This window comes from Lobosporangium transversale (genome assembly GCF_002105155.1).
Source record: "Lobosporangium transversale strain NRRL 3116 chromosome Unknown BCR41scaffold_10, whole genome shotgun sequence".
Classification (NCBI taxonomy): domain Eukaryota; kingdom Fungi; phylum Mortierellomycota; class Mortierellomycetes; order Mortierellales; family Mortierellaceae; genus Lobosporangium; species Lobosporangium transversale.
In genome coordinates this window covers 364,495-381,486 of record NW_019028988.1, presented here as the reverse complement: position 1 = coordinate 381,486, position 16,992 = coordinate 364,495, and the positions used below count along the sequence as shown (strand labels likewise).

At 41.8% G+C, this 16,992-nt stretch overlaps 7 protein-coding genes across 7 annotated transcripts; 4 read left to right on the top strand and 3 right to left on the bottom strand.

The window, feature by feature from the left end:
- Positions 1-889: 889 nt before the first annotated feature.
- BCR41DRAFT_349657 (hypothetical protein) lies at positions 890-1,146 on the top strand (the record flags this gene model as incomplete). The annotated part of the gene is made up of 1 exon (XM_022023507.1): positions 890-1,146. A coding segment is annotated over exon 1 (244 nt), but the record flags the coding sequence as incomplete, so codon positions are not given.
- A 5,040-nt stretch (positions 1,147-6,186) lies between these two features.
- BCR41DRAFT_420541 (hypothetical protein) lies at positions 6,187-6,973 on the bottom strand. Its single transcript, XM_022029912.1, has 4 exons — positions 6,896-6,973; positions 6,620-6,767; positions 6,459-6,512; positions 6,187-6,368 (listed from the first exon to the last, which is right to left on the bottom strand). The coding sequence occupies exons 1-4, from the start codon at positions 6,958-6,960 to the stop codon at positions 6,303-6,305; spliced, it is 333 nt and encodes a 110-aa protein (XP_021883328.1). The 5' UTR covers positions 6,961-6,973; the 3' UTR covers positions 6,187-6,302.
- Positions 6,974-7,103: 130 nt separating this feature from the next.
- BCR41DRAFT_349653 (hypothetical protein) lies at positions 7,104-8,115 on the top strand. Its single transcript, XM_022023506.1, has one exon. It carries the CDS (start codon positions 7,135-7,137, stop codon positions 8,062-8,064), a length of 930 nt encoding a protein of 309 aa, XP_021883327.1. The 5' UTR covers positions 7,104-7,134; the 3' UTR covers positions 8,065-8,115.
- Positions 8,116-8,159: 44 nt separating this feature from the next.
- BCR41DRAFT_302631 (AMP deaminase) lies at positions 8,160-10,894 on the bottom strand (the record flags this gene model as incomplete). Its single annotated transcript, XM_022020678.1, has 5 exons — positions 8,160-8,792; positions 8,876-9,192; positions 9,299-9,899; positions 9,996-10,433; positions 10,553-10,894. 5 exons carry the CDS (start codon positions 10,892-10,894, stop codon positions 8,160-8,162), a joined length of 2,331 nt encoding a protein of 776 aa, XP_021883326.1.
- Positions 10,895-12,785: 1,891 nt separating this feature from the next.
- Positions 12,786-14,386, top strand: BCR41DRAFT_349646 (HD domain-domain-containing protein). Its single transcript, XM_022023505.1, has 6 exons — positions 12,786-13,187; positions 13,309-13,436; positions 13,517-13,690; positions 13,790-13,846; positions 13,964-14,129; positions 14,217-14,386. Exons 1-6 carry the CDS (start codon positions 12,905-12,907, stop codon positions 14,339-14,341), a joined length of 933 nt encoding a protein of 310 aa, XP_021883325.1. The 5' UTR covers positions 12,786-12,904; the 3' UTR covers positions 14,342-14,386.
- Positions 14,387-14,422: 36 nt separating this feature from the next.
- BCR41DRAFT_349642 (hypothetical protein) lies at positions 14,423-16,298 on the bottom strand. The gene is made up of 4 exons (XM_022023504.1): positions 15,845-16,298; positions 15,629-15,764; positions 15,400-15,518; positions 14,423-15,223 (listed from the first exon to the last, which is right to left on the bottom strand). The coding sequence occupies exons 1-4, from the start codon at positions 15,899-15,901 to the stop codon at positions 14,516-14,518; spliced, it is 1,020 nt and encodes a 339-aa protein (XP_021883324.1). The 5' UTR covers positions 15,902-16,298; the 3' UTR covers positions 14,423-14,515.
- BCR41DRAFT_420536 (hypothetical protein) lies at positions 16,039-16,845 on the top strand (the record flags this gene model as incomplete). Its single annotated transcript, XM_022029911.1, has 3 exons — positions 16,039-16,327; positions 16,412-16,536; positions 16,630-16,845. 3 exons carry the CDS (start codon positions 16,042-16,044, stop codon positions 16,786-16,788), a joined length of 570 nt encoding a protein of 189 aa, XP_021883323.1. The 3' UTR covers positions 16,789-16,845.
- Between the last annotated feature and the right edge of the window lie 147 nt (positions 16,846-16,992).

Here is a 16,992-nt window from a genome sequence, read left to right as displayed (position 1 = left end):
TAATGTCGATCCTGTGGGTTGCGACTCATTGGCGCTGGGATTGCAGTAAACAAGCTGTCGCTACCCTCAGATCCATTATGCACCTGAGGGTGTCTGCGATCAAATGTATTCAAACTCGACACGTTTCCTGTTGTTACGATTGAGCCAACCACATCAGCTTGGCTATCATCTTGGGGTGAACGTACGGTGGGACTTTGATGCGTTGGAATCGTTGCAACCCTCGGTGAAGCCGCTGGGAGAACCCTTGTAGATGTATGTTGCGATGAGATAGCGTCATGATAGCGAGCCTGATTCAATAACGCTTGCTTATTGACAGGTGAGTATCCATAATCTTGCTGTCCTATATGACTACTGTTATCACTCCAATCGGCTGAGACAGCCTGGTTCCTATAGCCGCCGGATCCATGTGATGATGTCGTGGAAGGGACGCGATCGATTGAAAGTGGCAACGGTGCAACCACGGATCCTCGTCCTGACAATGAACTTTCATCCGTGGATCCAAGATCTGCGCTAAAGTTTGTATTAGTGGGTGATGCTGGCAAAAGCATTGAGTATTGGGATGAGGACTCTGGTCGAATGATTGAACTAGTTTTGGGCCGGTTGACGAGAGGCGGGGGAATGGGTATACCCAAAGGAGGATTGAAGTTAGTTGGGGGCACACCTTGCACTACTGCAGGAGGAGGTGCGTGGCCTCCACCAACGGGCTGAACTGGTGTTTGATGCGGGAATCCGTGGCCAGTAGAGCCAGGTGCTTGGTTCGTGATACCTTGCCCAGGAGTTGAAGTATTCTGAGGAATTTGCTGGTAAGGCCCTTGTGTAGTAGAATCATAGAGTCCTTGACCTTGACTTCCCCCTCCCCCCTGGCTGGCGCCGCCCTGGTCAGTGATTCCTTGATGATCAGGCTGGAAATGATGTTGATGCGCGGGACCATGATCAGAAAAACCTTGATTCAGTCCTTGACCACCCTGACTACCTTGAGAGCCATGACCGTCGCCATGACCACTTTGATGGACTTGGCTTTGGTCACCAAAGCCTTGATGCTCCTGACCACTGTATTGCGCTTGTCCCTGATCGGAAAAGGTCTGATAGTCTGGCCCCCCCTGATATGCTTGGCCCTGATTTGGATCATGTTGGTAATCTGAATTGTGGTGACGTTGATAGTCATGGTGGCCATTTTCGCCACCTTGATAAGACATCTGTTGCATTTGATTGTATTCATCGCCATTGTAGTAATACATTGGCTCAAGCTCATGCTGTTGCGTTCCACCCTGGTCATGACTACCACCCTTATAGTGATGATGAGGATGGTGACCTGCTATGGTCATAAGTGGTGCAGGAGAATTGGGCTCTATAGGAAGATGGTCGAATAAATCATCTTGTCTTAGTGCCTTGTGACGGTTGAGTTTCTTTCCTCTGTTCTTCATGATCAGGACAGTGGATATGAAGCCAATGATGACAACGCCGGCAACTGAGATGCCAATGATTGCAACTTTTGGTAAACCCGGTCCAGAGTCCGTAAGAGACGTCGGACTAGGGCTTAAAGTGATTGAGGATGTAGTGTTGTATCCCGTAGTGTTTGTAAATGAAGGTGAGGGTGGGTAAGGTGACAGCGACAGTGTACGAGAAGGCGGTTGAGAAGTGCTAGGCCGTGAAGGGGTTGTTCGGATAGGAGGATCAGTTGTTCGGATAGGTGAGCGTGTAGTAGTAGTCGATGTTGTTGTAGTTGTCCATGTGGTTGTTGTAGTAGTAGTTGTAGTGGTAGTGGTAGTGGTCGGTGTCCAAGTTGTTGTATTGGTAATTGGCCATTCAGACATTGTAGTTGTAGTGGTTGTAGTAGTAGTTGTTGTAGAAGGAGGGTTGGTTGAAGTGGTGACAGGAGGAGGAATAACAACGGCCATCCAAGCTGTGTAAGAGATTGCAGGGTGTAATAAAAGTACAAAAAAAGCAAAAAGTGATATGAGTTAAATGAGGGACTAAAAGCAATTGTTCTCCATCAATAATGTAACACGAGAAAGTGGCAAGGATGGAGTGAATACTAGTTACAATAAAAGTTAAAGCCAAAAAAAAAAAAAAAAAAAAAAAAAAAAAAAGAGTGTATTCCTCTCTACAGAAGAAATTTCCTTTTATACAAGGATCAAGAAAACATGTTGATTCGTTACATAATGCCTCATCTTCTTGTTCGCAAGTCCCTTGCTGTTTGCTGTTGTCGTCCTTGTTATACTTATACACTAATCCAGTGGACGTCGACTCCTATAATGCTACATGCATGCTGATGGGATGAAGGAAAACTTAAAAGGTACATGCTCAATAACAAAGTCAAGAGCCCATCCACTTTTCTTTTCGCTTCTTGAATGCCGCTGCGGCAAATTGCTATGACAGATGCCCAGAATGATCTAGGCCGCGAAAAAGGATTAGCGAAAGCTTGGACCGCCTTTCCCTTTTACAAAAAAATGTTTTTTTCCCTCCGTCGTGGCAGTGCCATTAAAAACCAATTTTTTATTGCCGAGTTTATAAAGACGCATCATATCATCATAAATGTCATTTATAAATATTCATTCACTCCAAGTAGACTTCTCATCTCCAAAAAGAAAAAAGATCAAATCAAATGAGCCTTTCAATAATAGCTGATACCAGTTCTTCAATCAGTATATTTGATGACTTGGTGGCAATGTGCAGAAGACAAAACAGAAAGCACCGCCTCTTGTTTGGAAAAATCTGTTGACCAAAAAAAAAGAAAAGGATCTTTTGTACAACTTGTAAGGTATAACCTTTTTTGTTTTTATGAATAACTTGAACAATTGCTTCATACATGTACTCTATGTCGACTGTGCTGATGTTCATCGACTGTGATGACATGAAGGTTGCCCCCTTGTATTGGGAATAGGTATAAACTTGGCTCCGCCACAATTTAAGCTTGAATGGCTATGCTTTGAGTACCTCTCAGATGAATCCTCGCAGATTTCGACTCACAGGACACACCGTCCAGCGTGTATGATATGCATACATTTATTACATGTTCCACAGCCGAAATAGAATCAAGTACTTTAGCAACGATTATTTTGTTAAAGATACATGGATGTGCAACCGAAAGGTTCTTTTTATTCACATTGCTAGGGAGTCGAAGTATGACAGCAGAAATGAATTCGGTTCAACCCGAGGCGAAAGGTATAGAGAAAACCAAGGAAACTAGGTAGCATAGTCAAAGCAGTGAGGTAGTAATTATGAAATGTGAATGGGAACCTTTGTTTACTTCAAAGTTCATTAGATCAAGCTTCCCTTTTACTCTATTGGCTTTTTCCAAGTACGACCGTTTTAGATGCTGCTATTTTACAAGAACTCTTAGGATGCCAGAAAGTCAGTCCAGAGTTCAGGAATAATTGAGGCACCTGTCAGAAAAATATTAATTAGAATATATTAGATGACAACGCACTGCCCTCAAGGCTATCGACGAAGCACAGCGAGGGATTGCAATTGCTCGCAAGCCCAGAAGCTACCTCTATCACCTAAATTGATCACTAAAATCAATGATTGGGATCATTGTGAGGGTGTCACACCCAACATAAATAGAACATAGCCTTTGACGTAATGGATTATCCTATGGTAACATTACTTGTAGAAGGGCTTCTAAATTACATGAGCTCGCCACGATAAAAATATCAACCTCACGCCTCCTGACTACTGTGGAAAGTTGAGAATAATTATCTGATTTGTGCTTCATCAACTCAGATTTACAAAACTTACACTTCTTTTCTACTTTGTATAGGCGCTACGAATGCAAAATAAATAATATATATCGGAGTTCAACAGACAAGGCGTTTCTGGCAGGACAAGCAACGATGAGAGGTCTTTTATATTTTGTGATTTTAGCGTATTTCATCAATGTCAGAAAATAACGATATCACTGATGACTGAAATGATCAACGTATGACATTAAAACGATCTGCTTCCAAAGTCAATTTTCACCTTTATTCTGCAATACGTTTTTTCAACCCGGTTACACTGGTTCCTGCTGAAGCAGCTCCACTAAGATCAATCCTTACTGATAAAAGCAGTGGTAAATCCCATCTCCCTCTCTGCTAAGACAGAGGATAAGCTACCATTGACAGTATTTATGGATGTTTTCTTTACTAGCAAGGAGACATAGTTATTCCACGAGGATTGTTCACACAGCTTATCAAGAAATAAAAGGGCCTTACGGCTTCAAAGAGTAGGATAATTAAGAGTGGATGCGATATCTCTTCGATGGTCTCTGACTCGAAGAAATGAATCTCGGGACCAAGTGCCATACCGCCTGCGGCAATTACGCTTGAAACGATTCGTCAAAATTTTGATTGGTGTGTAAGATTGACGATCAAGTCGACATCCTTGTGGGCTTGATATAGCCTTTTATTGCACCCCGAAGAGCGAGTTTATTAACGAGAAGAACGATGAGTCATATCAAGGGTGCAAAGGCGAATCGCCTACTGCATCTGATGTAGGCAAAAGGTATCCATAAAGCACAGGCTGCATGGTGCCTTACTTCGTTAACATTCCTTTGAAACACAGCATTGCATAAACAGTGTTATAGATTCTAGGGTTGAGTTACTTCCACAGGCAATGGATGACGTGAGAACGCTGTCTATAGCTCCATCCGCCATTACCTTGGGCCCACAGGTGTGTTTGTTGCTCCTACTCTCAATAAACCAAAAGAAGGGAAAAGGAACTGTTCATTCTCAAGCTTTACAAGTGAATAACCAAGCGCGCTCAATGCCTCTTCTGTAGAGAGGACTAAGCCTCTCGACCGTGAGGAAGACCGATTCTTTTATTATTATTAACATTTGCATCAATGCACATTTACGAGAATAAATGACAACACAACAGAGGTGAATTGCGTTTGGTTTGGTTTGGAGTGACACACTTATTCACCACTAGTACCGCATTTGGTAGTAATTTGTGGAAGCGGAAGGCGCGCACTGTTTCGTTTCAAGAGTCCAATGCGTGTGATGAATGAGAGAAAAGGTCTGAGTCTATTTTTTGCCTCTTCTTTCGTTCTCTTTCTTTTTCTTTCTTTCCTTCCTTCATCTTTATGCAATACATCTATCCCTTCCTGAATTCATTTGATTCTTAACTCACATAGCCTAATAACGCTTCTTGCACTCACTCAAAAAAAGAATTATAACAATGACTCGTACCCGCACTGGTGAATACAAGGGTCCCGCTGCTGCCCAAAAAGATCGCCACCAGTCGAGGTAAAACACCTCATGTTTTCTTTGCCGGTTGTCTCTTCATCCTGTTGCATTCTAACCCCTTTTTTCATTCTTCTCCAATAATAGGAATGGCGCAGATCCCAGGGCTATTTCAAAGAAGTCGGGTGCTGGAAACGGCAACTGGGGCGTGCCAGGATGTGAACTGGATCGGCAGGAGCAAAATGCATTAGGGTATGTCGAATAAACAAAAAAAAAAAAAAAAAAAAAAGAAAAAAAAAATGTTTATTGCTTCATTGAGCTTGTACACCAACAGTGAGAGCTCCAATTTCCTCCACAAAGCAGTCCTCGATAGAAAACTATTCTAACACCGTCTTTACCATGTTTTATTCTTTTTTTTTTTTTTTTTTTTTTTTTTAAAAAAAAAATGCTCGCGATGACTACATCGTTATAATGGGCGCTTTGGGGATTGATTGTACAGAGCTACGGCCACTTCTCCTCCTGAGAACAAGATTATGGTAAGTTCAGAGTAAAGTGACGAAAGACTTTTGCATGGTCCACAATACGCATGAATAAAATATACTTTTCTCACGCGATCATGCATTTGAAATGTACGTATTAATGGAATCATTTTGTACCATATCACCCTTTCACGGCAGGTGATCGATGCTGAGACTTTCAGCCGTCTGCAAAACAACAATACAAACAACATCGACGCACAGCCAATGGCCAACGTCAACACTGATGCTGCATCCGCATAAAATAAGGTTCTCGATGAACCAGAAAAATAAAAAATAAAAAACTCTGGCAAATTCGATGGTTTTGTACGACTCAGGAATGGTAGTTTTCCACTTTTGCTTTATCTTTCGTATCACCGTCTAGGATGCGGAAACAATTTTATCTCTTATATCTTTAGTTCGTCTTATCAGATGATGACCATTGTCTTCATGCTTACTTGTGCACATGTTCCTCAAAAGAAAACCATTATCAATAAAGACTGAAGCTTTTCCTATAGCAACGTGTATATTTATTTTGTTGTATAAAAGGATATGAAATCTGACAGATTGGTGATAGAGGGATCATTATGTAGTTTTTGCTGAAAATAATAAGAGAAAAAATCTATCCAGGTCCGACCTTGGGGATATCGTAGTGCTCAGTCATCTCTTCTAGCTTTCGATTCAGCTCCTAGTTGATTGTTAAAAACAATGATTGACAAAAGCCATTAATCAAGTGATTAGCGCCTAAAAGCATGTTTAGTAGGTATTGTTTACTTACGGCGACCTTTTCCTTGTGCGACTTCATGGCAGACTTGAGAACCTTTTCCTCTTGCTTTAGCAAAAAAAAAAAAAAAAATTAATCTTCATACTTCAACACATTATCCGAATAGGTTTTAATAAAGAAAGTTAAAAAAAAAAAAAAAAAAAAAAAAAACATACGCGTTTCTTCTGGATTTCCTCAAACCTGAGCTCTGCAGCGGTTTTTTCGATTACTTTAATAGGCTTTGATGGCGGTGGCGTGGATTCTTTGGCTTCTAATGTTGCCTTTACTTTGGATGGATCCAATTTTTCTGATTTTTTCTTTTTTCTGTAAGTGCAGCCATTATAACATAAAACAATGATGATGGCAATATATGTCCACTGAGTCAGCAAGCAAGTTTTTTTTTTAATAGTAAATGAAACGATTAGGAGCAAATAAGCTATCATCTACATTACTTTTTGGTGATTCCTCCGCCACCTTTGAATCTGAGGGAACCCCCCGTTGTCTCGTAGTCGCCCATCCTTGTTTAAAATGGATGAATAAGGATTCAAGTCGTTGTAAAGAGACTGTCTTTGTGAGATTGTTGCGAGGTTAGTAAGCCACCGCTTCCATTTTTGGAGGAGGTAAACAACAACAACAAAAAAAAAAACCTCCTTTTCAAATATCGTTTCTAAAACCCACACGCACCACCATCATGTTTAAACGTGCTCATAAAGAATTAGCCAAAAACGCCATTTACACTGATGTTATGCCTACAGGCGATGATGATGACATGGCAGAAATAGAGGCTCTGGCACAGTTCAGTGACTCAGGGTCTGACTCTGACAGCTCTTCGTCCGACGATGATATCAGTAGCGAAGAGGATGCTAAGCTAGAAGATTATATTATGAAGTATGAGAGATCTCTGAAGGACGAGAAGACAAAGACGAAGGGAAAAGCAAGTGCCGGAAATGGATCAGGGAGTGATGAGAAAAGCGGATCATCAGACGACGACGACGAGGTAGATGGAGAGGGAGAAGTAGAAGAAGAAGAAGAAGAAGAAGAGCAGGACCAGGAGGAAGACACCCATTTTCGCTGCAAAGTTTGTCCTAAAAAGATCCTTAAGAACAAGACCATGGTAGAAGTACATCTCAAGGGACACGAACACAAAACCAACCTCCGATTGTACAAGAGAGCATTGAAGGAGGAGCGAACAAAGGAGGAGATCGAAAAGCTGAAAGCCAAGAATCAAAAGAAACGCGAAAAGTCGCTCAAAAAGAAGGAGGAGCGCAAGGCTGCTCAGAAACAGAAGCTCAAGGAGAAGAAGAAAAGACAATGGGAGAGGAAAATGGCCAGCATGGCCACTACTGGCAGTGCTATCTCTGGGTCACCTTCAATTAAGGAGAAGAAAGAGGAAAAATTGATTGAAAGATCTAATAGTAAGGCCAAGAACAACCCAGAGAGGCAGATCATCGGGCCGGAGGAGACTGTTGGCAACATCGTGAAGGCAGGGAAAATGGGGACCAAAGAAGTTACTAATGAGCTCAGAGGAAATGGACGATCGGATTCTTTTGGTAGTAGTAATACCAGCAGTAATGACAAGAGGAGAAAACCTCCAAACAAGAAACAAAAGACCAAGGCATAGAGCATAAAAATCAGTAGCTATGTTACGTGTGTATAATAAAATTTATTTTGGTACTTCAAATTCGCAAGAGAATAGCTCAATTAGTTGCGTTACATCTACTCTAATTCCACTTTCTGTTCTGCAGCAAGGCGCTTTCTCTCTCTCTTCTTGGCGGCAGCACGCTCAGCCATCTCCGAGACGCCTGATACTACTGAAATCATTCCCAATTGGTGTGCGACCGTCATCACGTTGGTATGACCACTAGTTTCACGGCTAGTTTCTATAGAAGCTCTTGGTAGGTGAGGATGCATTTGCAGCAAACCGATGTCACTCGTCTCGAATGGTCCACATCCGATCGGAGGACTCTGGGGGTTAAGTGCAAAAGGCGATTCTAAAACAAGCGATTGGCCCGTTCCACTATTGCCAATACCACTACCGTGAGCAAAGATGGCGGGCGAAGCTGTGCTCGAAGCCATACGCTTACTCAAATCATGATGCAAGTTCGTGAACATGGAGGGATGCGCCAACTGAGAGTAACGCTGAAGCATATCCAGCTCTTCACGCAATGTTTCATGACGGAAGGAGACACGGATATTGGGCACATTAGTCTTCTCCATGTCATTGCCTTGGACGCCCGGGAGATACCATTTCTTGCCAATCCAATGCTTCTTGATCTTGTTTTCGAATCCAGATTGGAGGACCGAATTGCGAGAGATTTCACACATGTCTGCTCCAGATAACTTCCAAATCTAGCAACATAGAAACATAGAGAAAAGTAAGTTCCCTAGTTTTAATCGTGATTGAAAAAAAAAAAAAAAAAAAAAAAAAATACCTGTGCAGCAACACTGTACTCCTCAATAAGAGGCTCCTTAGTGAAGTGAAATTGCAGTGGGTCATCAGTGCTCAGACTGACATTTAGTCCGCGATGGAAGAAGACCGGGAAGGGGTTGCGCTCATAATCCAAGAATAGAGCGTTATTAGATAGGGGCGACATCGCAATACCCATTTGAGTCAGGTAATACATGTATTGGAGAGCAGGAACTTTGCGAAGAAGGATTCCGTGAGAAATACCAAACGATGTCAGGAATGCAGAAGTAAGGTGGTCCGTATCGCCAGCCTCGCCACAGTGAGGTCTAAATACGAAAGTGCCTTTTAAAAAGTAAAAAAAAAAAAAAATGGGTTGTTGATCTCCACATGCAGGAGCTTAAAAAAAAAATAAAAATAAAAATAAATAAAAAAAAAAAAGATAACTTACTGAATCCTCGCTGTTGACGGAAGCGATTGAGGCTCGTCATGTTGGCAAACATGTAGTAGATATAATAGCTGTAAGGTGGGTTCATAGACGTATTCCAGACCCGCGGGTATGGGTACTTCTTATAAATGCGGCGCTCTGCCTTGGACTCATCATCCACAGAGTCGAATCCAATGACACGCTGGAGGAAGATGTGTAAGTTAGGATGGCTTGTAGGGTCGCGTGTTACCTCGAACAGAGGCTTGAAGATGTTTTGGATAACCTGCTCAAAGTTTTCGACAGAGTTCGTAGCTTTATAGACGTTGTAAAGACGAGGCACCTGGATCAACCATCTCACATTGGGCGAGAATAACTTGTTGTCAACCACCCAGTCTGCAAGTTTATCCCATTCGGTCTCACTGCGGCCATAGATTGAGATGCGATACTCCGCCATTTGATATTTACTCTGCTCTAGATCTGAGATGACTTCCCTAGTGATCTCCGCTAGGTAACGACCCTTGATCTTGTTGTCCGTCTTCATAAAGATCTCGCGCAAACGAGATTCGCCAATCGGATTGTATTTCAAGTTGAACTTGTCGAAGCGATGGAATGAATCCTTATGCGCCTATATTTACATGAGAGTAAGCAATCAATGCAGTATTAGAATGAAGTCAAATATATAATAGTTGGTAAGACATTCTTGAAAAGCACAGTAACTCACATGCATATCCATAGTGTCGATGCTCAGGTCATAGGCAGTGAGATTCAAGCTCTTAAACACTTCTTCCAAGGTTAGATCCTTGCCATCGCGAAAGATGACGACGTCATTAGGAGTTTTGCGCATCTTGGACTTGATGAAGCGAAGTAGGTGCTTTTGATTCATGCATGAGCTATGATGCACATGGGTGTCAACCTTACGAACGTTGTAGAAGTCACGATGGGGTACACGCTTGGCCTCCGCCAACTCTTCGTACTCGTTTAATAGGATATACATGTTCCACTTGCTTTCAAGGTACTTGAGCCGTCGGAAAGCAAAACTTTTAGTAGGACCGTCAGAGATGACAGAGAGGACAAAGTCGAGGTCAACAAAGTACTCTTTGGGAGTGGGGACTTGTACAATAGGCTGTTTTTTGACGAGAGCATCCTGGCTTGCATATACCTAAAGGTAAAGAATTAATTGTGACAGTAAGCAACACTCTAGTGATACTTACATAAAAACCAAATGTATACTGCTTGCTGCAAAAAAAAAAAAAAAAAAAAAAAAACCTCCTACATTACCTGATAGACGCCAGTATCATCCATTTCAAAGACATGGTCACAGGGACCAGGGATCTTTACATCTTCGCGGACGAAATCACTACCAACACTATTGGGGCCATCAGGAACCCGTGCCTTATATTCGGTAGTAGGCCAGGAAGGAGGTGGAGGTGGAGGGTAAATTTCCCAGCTATCTTTATCGCGTGGGTCGTCACCCACGCGCTGACATGAGACTTTCATGTACTTCTCGCGAAGATCAAGGCACTTCTGGAAATTAGTGTACAGAGACTGGAGTTCAAGCGTGATCTCATCATTAGGTGCAAAGTTGGGCTTGGTGTTTTCCTCAAACTTAGTCTCGTCCATTATGCCTGCGTCAGCATCAAGTTTGCGGAGATTCTCTGGTGTTTTGTCAAAAAGCATGACAGCATTCTTTTTAGGTAATGTGGCTAGTCCTGAAATGATAGACTTGGAAGGAGTGTGGGTTTCATGAGCGAGATATTTGTTATCTTCCTATAAATCAGTGATTGACAATCCAACCCATCCACAAAGACAAATTGTCGTATGACGTTAGTGAGAACGTGGAAATGGAAATAAAAAGAGAAACTGTAAATAATCGCTTTATAATGTTCAAACAAAATTAAATTATTCCAGGTCACAAAGTGGTGGTCCCTGCGAGCGGAAAAGGCAAAAGCATAACGCTTTCTCACGCTTTCAGACAGAAAGTCAAAGATACAGTAGTAAGCAGTAATCCATTGCATCTTACCAGCATCAAAGCCTTCTCATTATGATAAGAGTAAAAAGGTGTGTTCTCATGCTCATTCTCAAGGGCGTGGTCCTTTGCAAGGCCTTCGTCTGAGTTGTCTGGCACCTCGAAAGAGTCCTCCCTCATAGCATTGGGCTGGTCTTGTTCGACATTCGGTTTGTGGTGGTCATGGACATGTTCTCCATTGGAAGCATCAAAATGGTGGTTACACATTGCGCTTTTGGAATGAGTCAATGGTAGGTGTTGTGTTATGTGTAGCACAAAGATAAAAAAAGTCAAAGGTTCGCTTTATGTGTAGTCAATTGATAAAGTGTGAGTGGAGAGTGTGAGTGGAGAGTAGGGTTGGATGAGTTGAGGGTAAGACTAAGCCAGAAAACCAACAACCCAACCACCAGCAGAAAAAGAAAACCACCAAAAAGAAAAACGAAAAAAGAGAAGCAGGCAAAATAATCATATATTTATATTAATGAGGGAACAACGCGGGGCTTTAATAGCACGCAGCAAGCCACAACTGCACAGTGCATGTTCGAACTCATCCCGCTTGGTAAAAAGGAAGGTGGGACCATGGGATATGTTTTGCTTATTAGCCTGATGATTTGTTTCAAACACCCAGGACCCTGCCACCTCAGTGAGATAGTATTATGCTTATTCCTCAGACAAAACTTCAAGGCTAATGCCTCTTTTAAAAAAACGAAAACATCCACAGCGTTTGCAGTGGTAATGGAGGGTTACACAAGGCTTAAAGCATACATCGTCCGTAGGAAAACCTTATTTCACCCGCACTTGCAGCCCATCTTAACTATTTCAGCATAACAGGAAGAGGCAAGCATTGAAGTGCAATTTGCCTTATTCCATTGGCTCTTTTGAATCAGATGACGTTAACCAATAGTCGAAAGCGCGAGTTTTTTTTTCCTCAACGCCTCCTTACTTGAATTTCTTCTCGGCGTCTATGATATCTATATTAAGCTTTGGGCCCGTATATAATTCAAAGCGTGCTCATTTGTTTACGCTAGCTGCGTGTTTTTTGAAGGTACTACGAAGTACCAGCGATTGTGAACTTTGAGGTAGATAGGAGTGTTACGCTTAGTGTGTAAGTCATAAGTTGGATCCGAAATCTGGCTGTCTGGATGGAGCATTGTAATTCATATCATGTTTAAACCGATGGAATCGTTCCTTAGAGAGTTGATGCAATGCTCCGCTTTATTTGTGATAGTGAGTAGCAGCTTTGGATCCATTGCATCGACTGCTTATTGCTCCTTGCTCACCTTTACCAATCCCATGATCAACTGCGTTATCAATGTGCTTAGAGTCATAAGATGCAACAATCCACGCCTTGTAGGGTTGACTAACTATATCGTATATGGCCGATAAATTGTTTAAAGACGCGTTCTTTTTACGTTTACTACAGTTGGATGACTGCTTCGGGTCTATGTTAGTGGATAAAAAACAAAATTATTTTCTTGCATTTATGCATTCACAGCAACGCCACATCACCTTAATTCGATCCTTTCAAACTGGCATTCATTTCTTCCTGTACATTCCCAAGCGAAAAGAACATTTCTCCGCAGGAGCAACAGAAAGTAAACGCAGAGGGAAAAAGGAAAGTTTAAATGGATTCTTTCTCTGAGACAATCGCAGTGGGGTCCTCTCACTTGTTGGCATCACCTGTTGTTAAACTCCAGTACAACGGAGCAGTGCACGACAACTCGATTCGCATCCTGCCGCAAATCGATCAGATAGGGCTTTACAGCACCGCCAAGAACCTTGCCAACCTATCAGAGGATGCCATTGTTTCCTTGATTCGTCTTGACTTCAATGGCGAGCTTGTCACAGATCCACATACTCTCAACGATGGAGAGTTATTGGAGGTCTTGGAAGGATCACCTGAAGAACGTAGCGTTAAATAGTTGTTATACGTCTGCTTAGTGACAATTATTATTTATAGTGAATTAACCTTTTTCTTTCTTTTTTTTTTTTTTTTTAAAAAAAATAAACAAATAAAAAACTTGTCAAGCTAATGTTGTCGCCCGCATCACGGAACTCCAAAGTGCAGGAAAGACGCATGCTAGTTCAAATCGCGAGTACAAGGCTCACTCAGTCAGAGGGACACTCCAGTTCCTTCACACTGTTGAGAAACTAAAGGTGAATACAAAAGGGCTCAAAGGTATGCAACGCGTTTTGGCGGCCTATAATATCACTGACAAAGTTTTATATACCTCTAGCGCACAAAGAGAACAGGATGGATTAACCATGGTATCAAGCCAGCAGAATCGATTGCAGACCATATGTACAGGATGAGCATAATGGCGCTTTTGATCGATGAAAAGACTGCCGGGGTCAACAAAGATAGATGTATCAAAATGGCTCTCGTTCATGATCTTGCTGAGAGCTTAGTAGTATGTGCATCATGGGATCATAGGAGCAATCTCTGGATCCATCATTATCCATTGTATGATTAACTTCACACGCTTGAATGTTATTGAATGCATTGATAGGGCGACATCACACCATATGATGGCATTACAGTTGAGGATAAGCGTACGCGTGAAAGGGTATGCGCAACCGAGTTAGTTTACTTTGAGCAGATAAATTTGACCAACTTGAAGACTCCAAAACTGAGCCGACAAGTGATCAACTATCCTCGCACGTTTTGCCTTATGTAATAATAGAATGCCATGCATCATCTTTGCCATGACCTGCTTGGCTGGTCTATGCAAGCACAAGAAATCTCTGAACTATGGGAGGAGTATGAGGCTGCTAACACACCCGAAGCACATTTGGTCAAGGATTTTGACAAATTTGAGATGATCATGCAGGCTTTAGAATATGAAACTTGTAAGTTGGTTGATGATCTCAGAATCAGCAAAAATTAAGATCTTCTCTATAACATTTTTGTTTTTATTTTTTTGTTGATGCATGCAGCCGAGGCCACGGTACTGGAGGACTTCTTTGCTGGGACCCGTGGTAAATTCAAGCATCCCATGGTAACCGCCTGGGTTCATGAGCTAGATGCAGAAAGAGCCGAGTCGCGCGCAATCAAACCTTGAACCTGCTCCTAGAAAGCTTCTCGATGAACTTTAATAAATTCTGGCTAACTTTCACTATAAACAAGGGATATTTAGCGGTTGAATCGGAATACTTTATTGTACAAGCGGAGCAAACCACTTTTGCTCCGCGCACCCGCATATTGCAATCTACATGATATCAAGTAGCTGAGATTATCACAGCCCATCATCGCTATTTGACTCATCGCCACCATATGAAACTAAGGGCGTCTTGGCGACTGGTGCTGGCTTTATAACAATAGGAGCAGTAGTTGACGAGCCAGAGTTATGATTTCCAATAAGAAATGGGTCAACCTGAAGTAGCGTGTTAGTAGTCACTACAGAAGCGAGATCCCGTACGACTTTATCTGATGACTTTGATACGCCAGGTGATTTGACAAGACCCTTTGCTTTACTACCGCCTTTGCTCTTCGAAAACAATGCACCAGATTTAATCTCTTTCAACTTTCTTTCCAGCAGATCTTTTTGTCCCGAGGCAAACTCAGTCTTATTGGCTACATCGCGATCCTGTTGTGACTCGGGTAAAACTTTCAGTGTCAGGCCAACACGATCTGCTATGGCCTGACATTCCGCTTCGGCTTTGAGCCGCTGTTTCTTTTCTGTTCGAAATCCCTTACGAAGTCTTTGTGATTGGGTGTAAGGGTCGCTCCATTGCCGGTCATTGAGCTGCTGAAGCCTTGTCAATTGTGTTACACCTTGCTGAGCCTTAAGAACATCCTTTTGAGCGTGTTCTAGCTGTGCAAACTTGTCGTTAACTCGCCGTTCCAGCTCCTCGGGCGAATCGAGTTCTAGAGTCTCATTGTCGGAAGCGTTGAAATCTTCATCTTTTTTTCTTGCTCCGGCTGTAACTAAATACAAAGCATTCTAATATAATTGAATGTATAATAGTGATAATAATGATAACAATAATAGTAATAATAATAATAGTAGTAGTAGTAGTAGTAGTAGTAGTAGTAGTAACAAAAGGATACAACATATCAGATATGATGAACTTGATTCGATTTGATAAGATTGTCAAGCAAGAAGAACGAGGTTTTCACCTTCGGGTCTGTCTGAATTTCGAACCAGTTGCTGCAAAGATGACACCTCATCCGAAAACTGAGGATTGGCGTAGAGTAGTAGTTCCCAATTTTCTTCTTCTCGGCATTGAAACGGACACCTATAGCAAAAAAAAAAAAAAAAAAAAAAAAAAAGATGTTGGTTAAGATGTTTATTGATATCATAAGTAAAATCTGTTGAAAATGGAAAACTAAAGGGCGATAGGCCTACCTTTCGCTATTGAATTGTCACATTGGTTGCACCAAATCGTGTATGGCAGCTCAAAACGAACAACCAGAATCCCTTGGTCAAGCTTCCTGGCTCTGTCCCGTAATGGATGCTGACCAACATAGGTGTTTATTGAACCCTATTGATAGAAATGGTGATATTTATTACTTTGTTCTTTCGTTTATCGTTCTATTTCTTATTTTTATTTATGAGTTTTACCTTAGAGGGATCCCAGTCTGGCGGATAGTACTTGTTAGTCGCTTTACGCTCTGCCATGGAATGTACAAAGATGCAATGTGCAAGAATAATAGAAGGACTTAAAAAAAAACAGTTTTAGTGCTGGTTGGGTGGCACAGTTGTGATATTTTATTACAGTCACTTCATTTGAAGTTCATTTCCTTTACATCCTAATCAGCATGAACGAAGAATGGCAATTATTCCGAAACACTCTACGAGAGATTTACGTCCAACTTGGAAGCTTCTGTAACGTCACAATGCTCAATGAAAAGATGTATTCAGGATATCTTTACACTGTCGACCCAGAAACACGTACTGTACTTATTCTTCAACAACAGCGTTATCACCAGGAGCGTTCCCAAGAGCGGCAGCCCTCCATTCCTTCAAATGAGCGAAGCGTATTGGGTAGTGTTTGGACTATGGTGGCGGTACGAATGCATGCTATGAAGGACTTGGAATTTCAAGGTATTATATTTTATTACAGAATGAGACACAAAAAATGACCGATTTGACATGAACTAATAATATATTTCGGACTATGCATGATAGATAATAAAGGACTTGGTCGTCTAACTTTGGAAGAGATGGATTCCATTGCCCATATTTCACGCAAACTCTACGATCCTGCAGATATTCAGTCTCGCAAGAACAGACTGGTAGCCATGCTACGTACAGTATGAAAGAAGAACATGATTAAATGGTTGTAAATTCCTAAATAAACCGAGATATTTCAACTTATAACTCTTTTTTGAAAATGAATATGGTAGAAGTGCATTCCGGTCGAGAGCACAGCCGACGACAAGGTTATACATATTATGAATAGTGTCCATGTACACCCGCCATATGTGTCCGAGTCGATCGAGTGTGCGAATGATGTGATCCGTGAACGAGTCAAAGGCATGATACTGCGATTGCAAGAAACTTGAATACGCAAGCGTTACGATCAGACAATAGAACAACTTAATAAATGATGGAGCAAAATCGAACAGTTTTAAAAATAACCAAACATCTACCATGATGATGGACACTAAAGAACAACAGCCACGGGACAAGATAGGAAAAACTAAAGGGCAGGGCGTAAGGGAACAATGAATGACGGACGTTCCACTAAGCTGAGCCACTCCATTGTT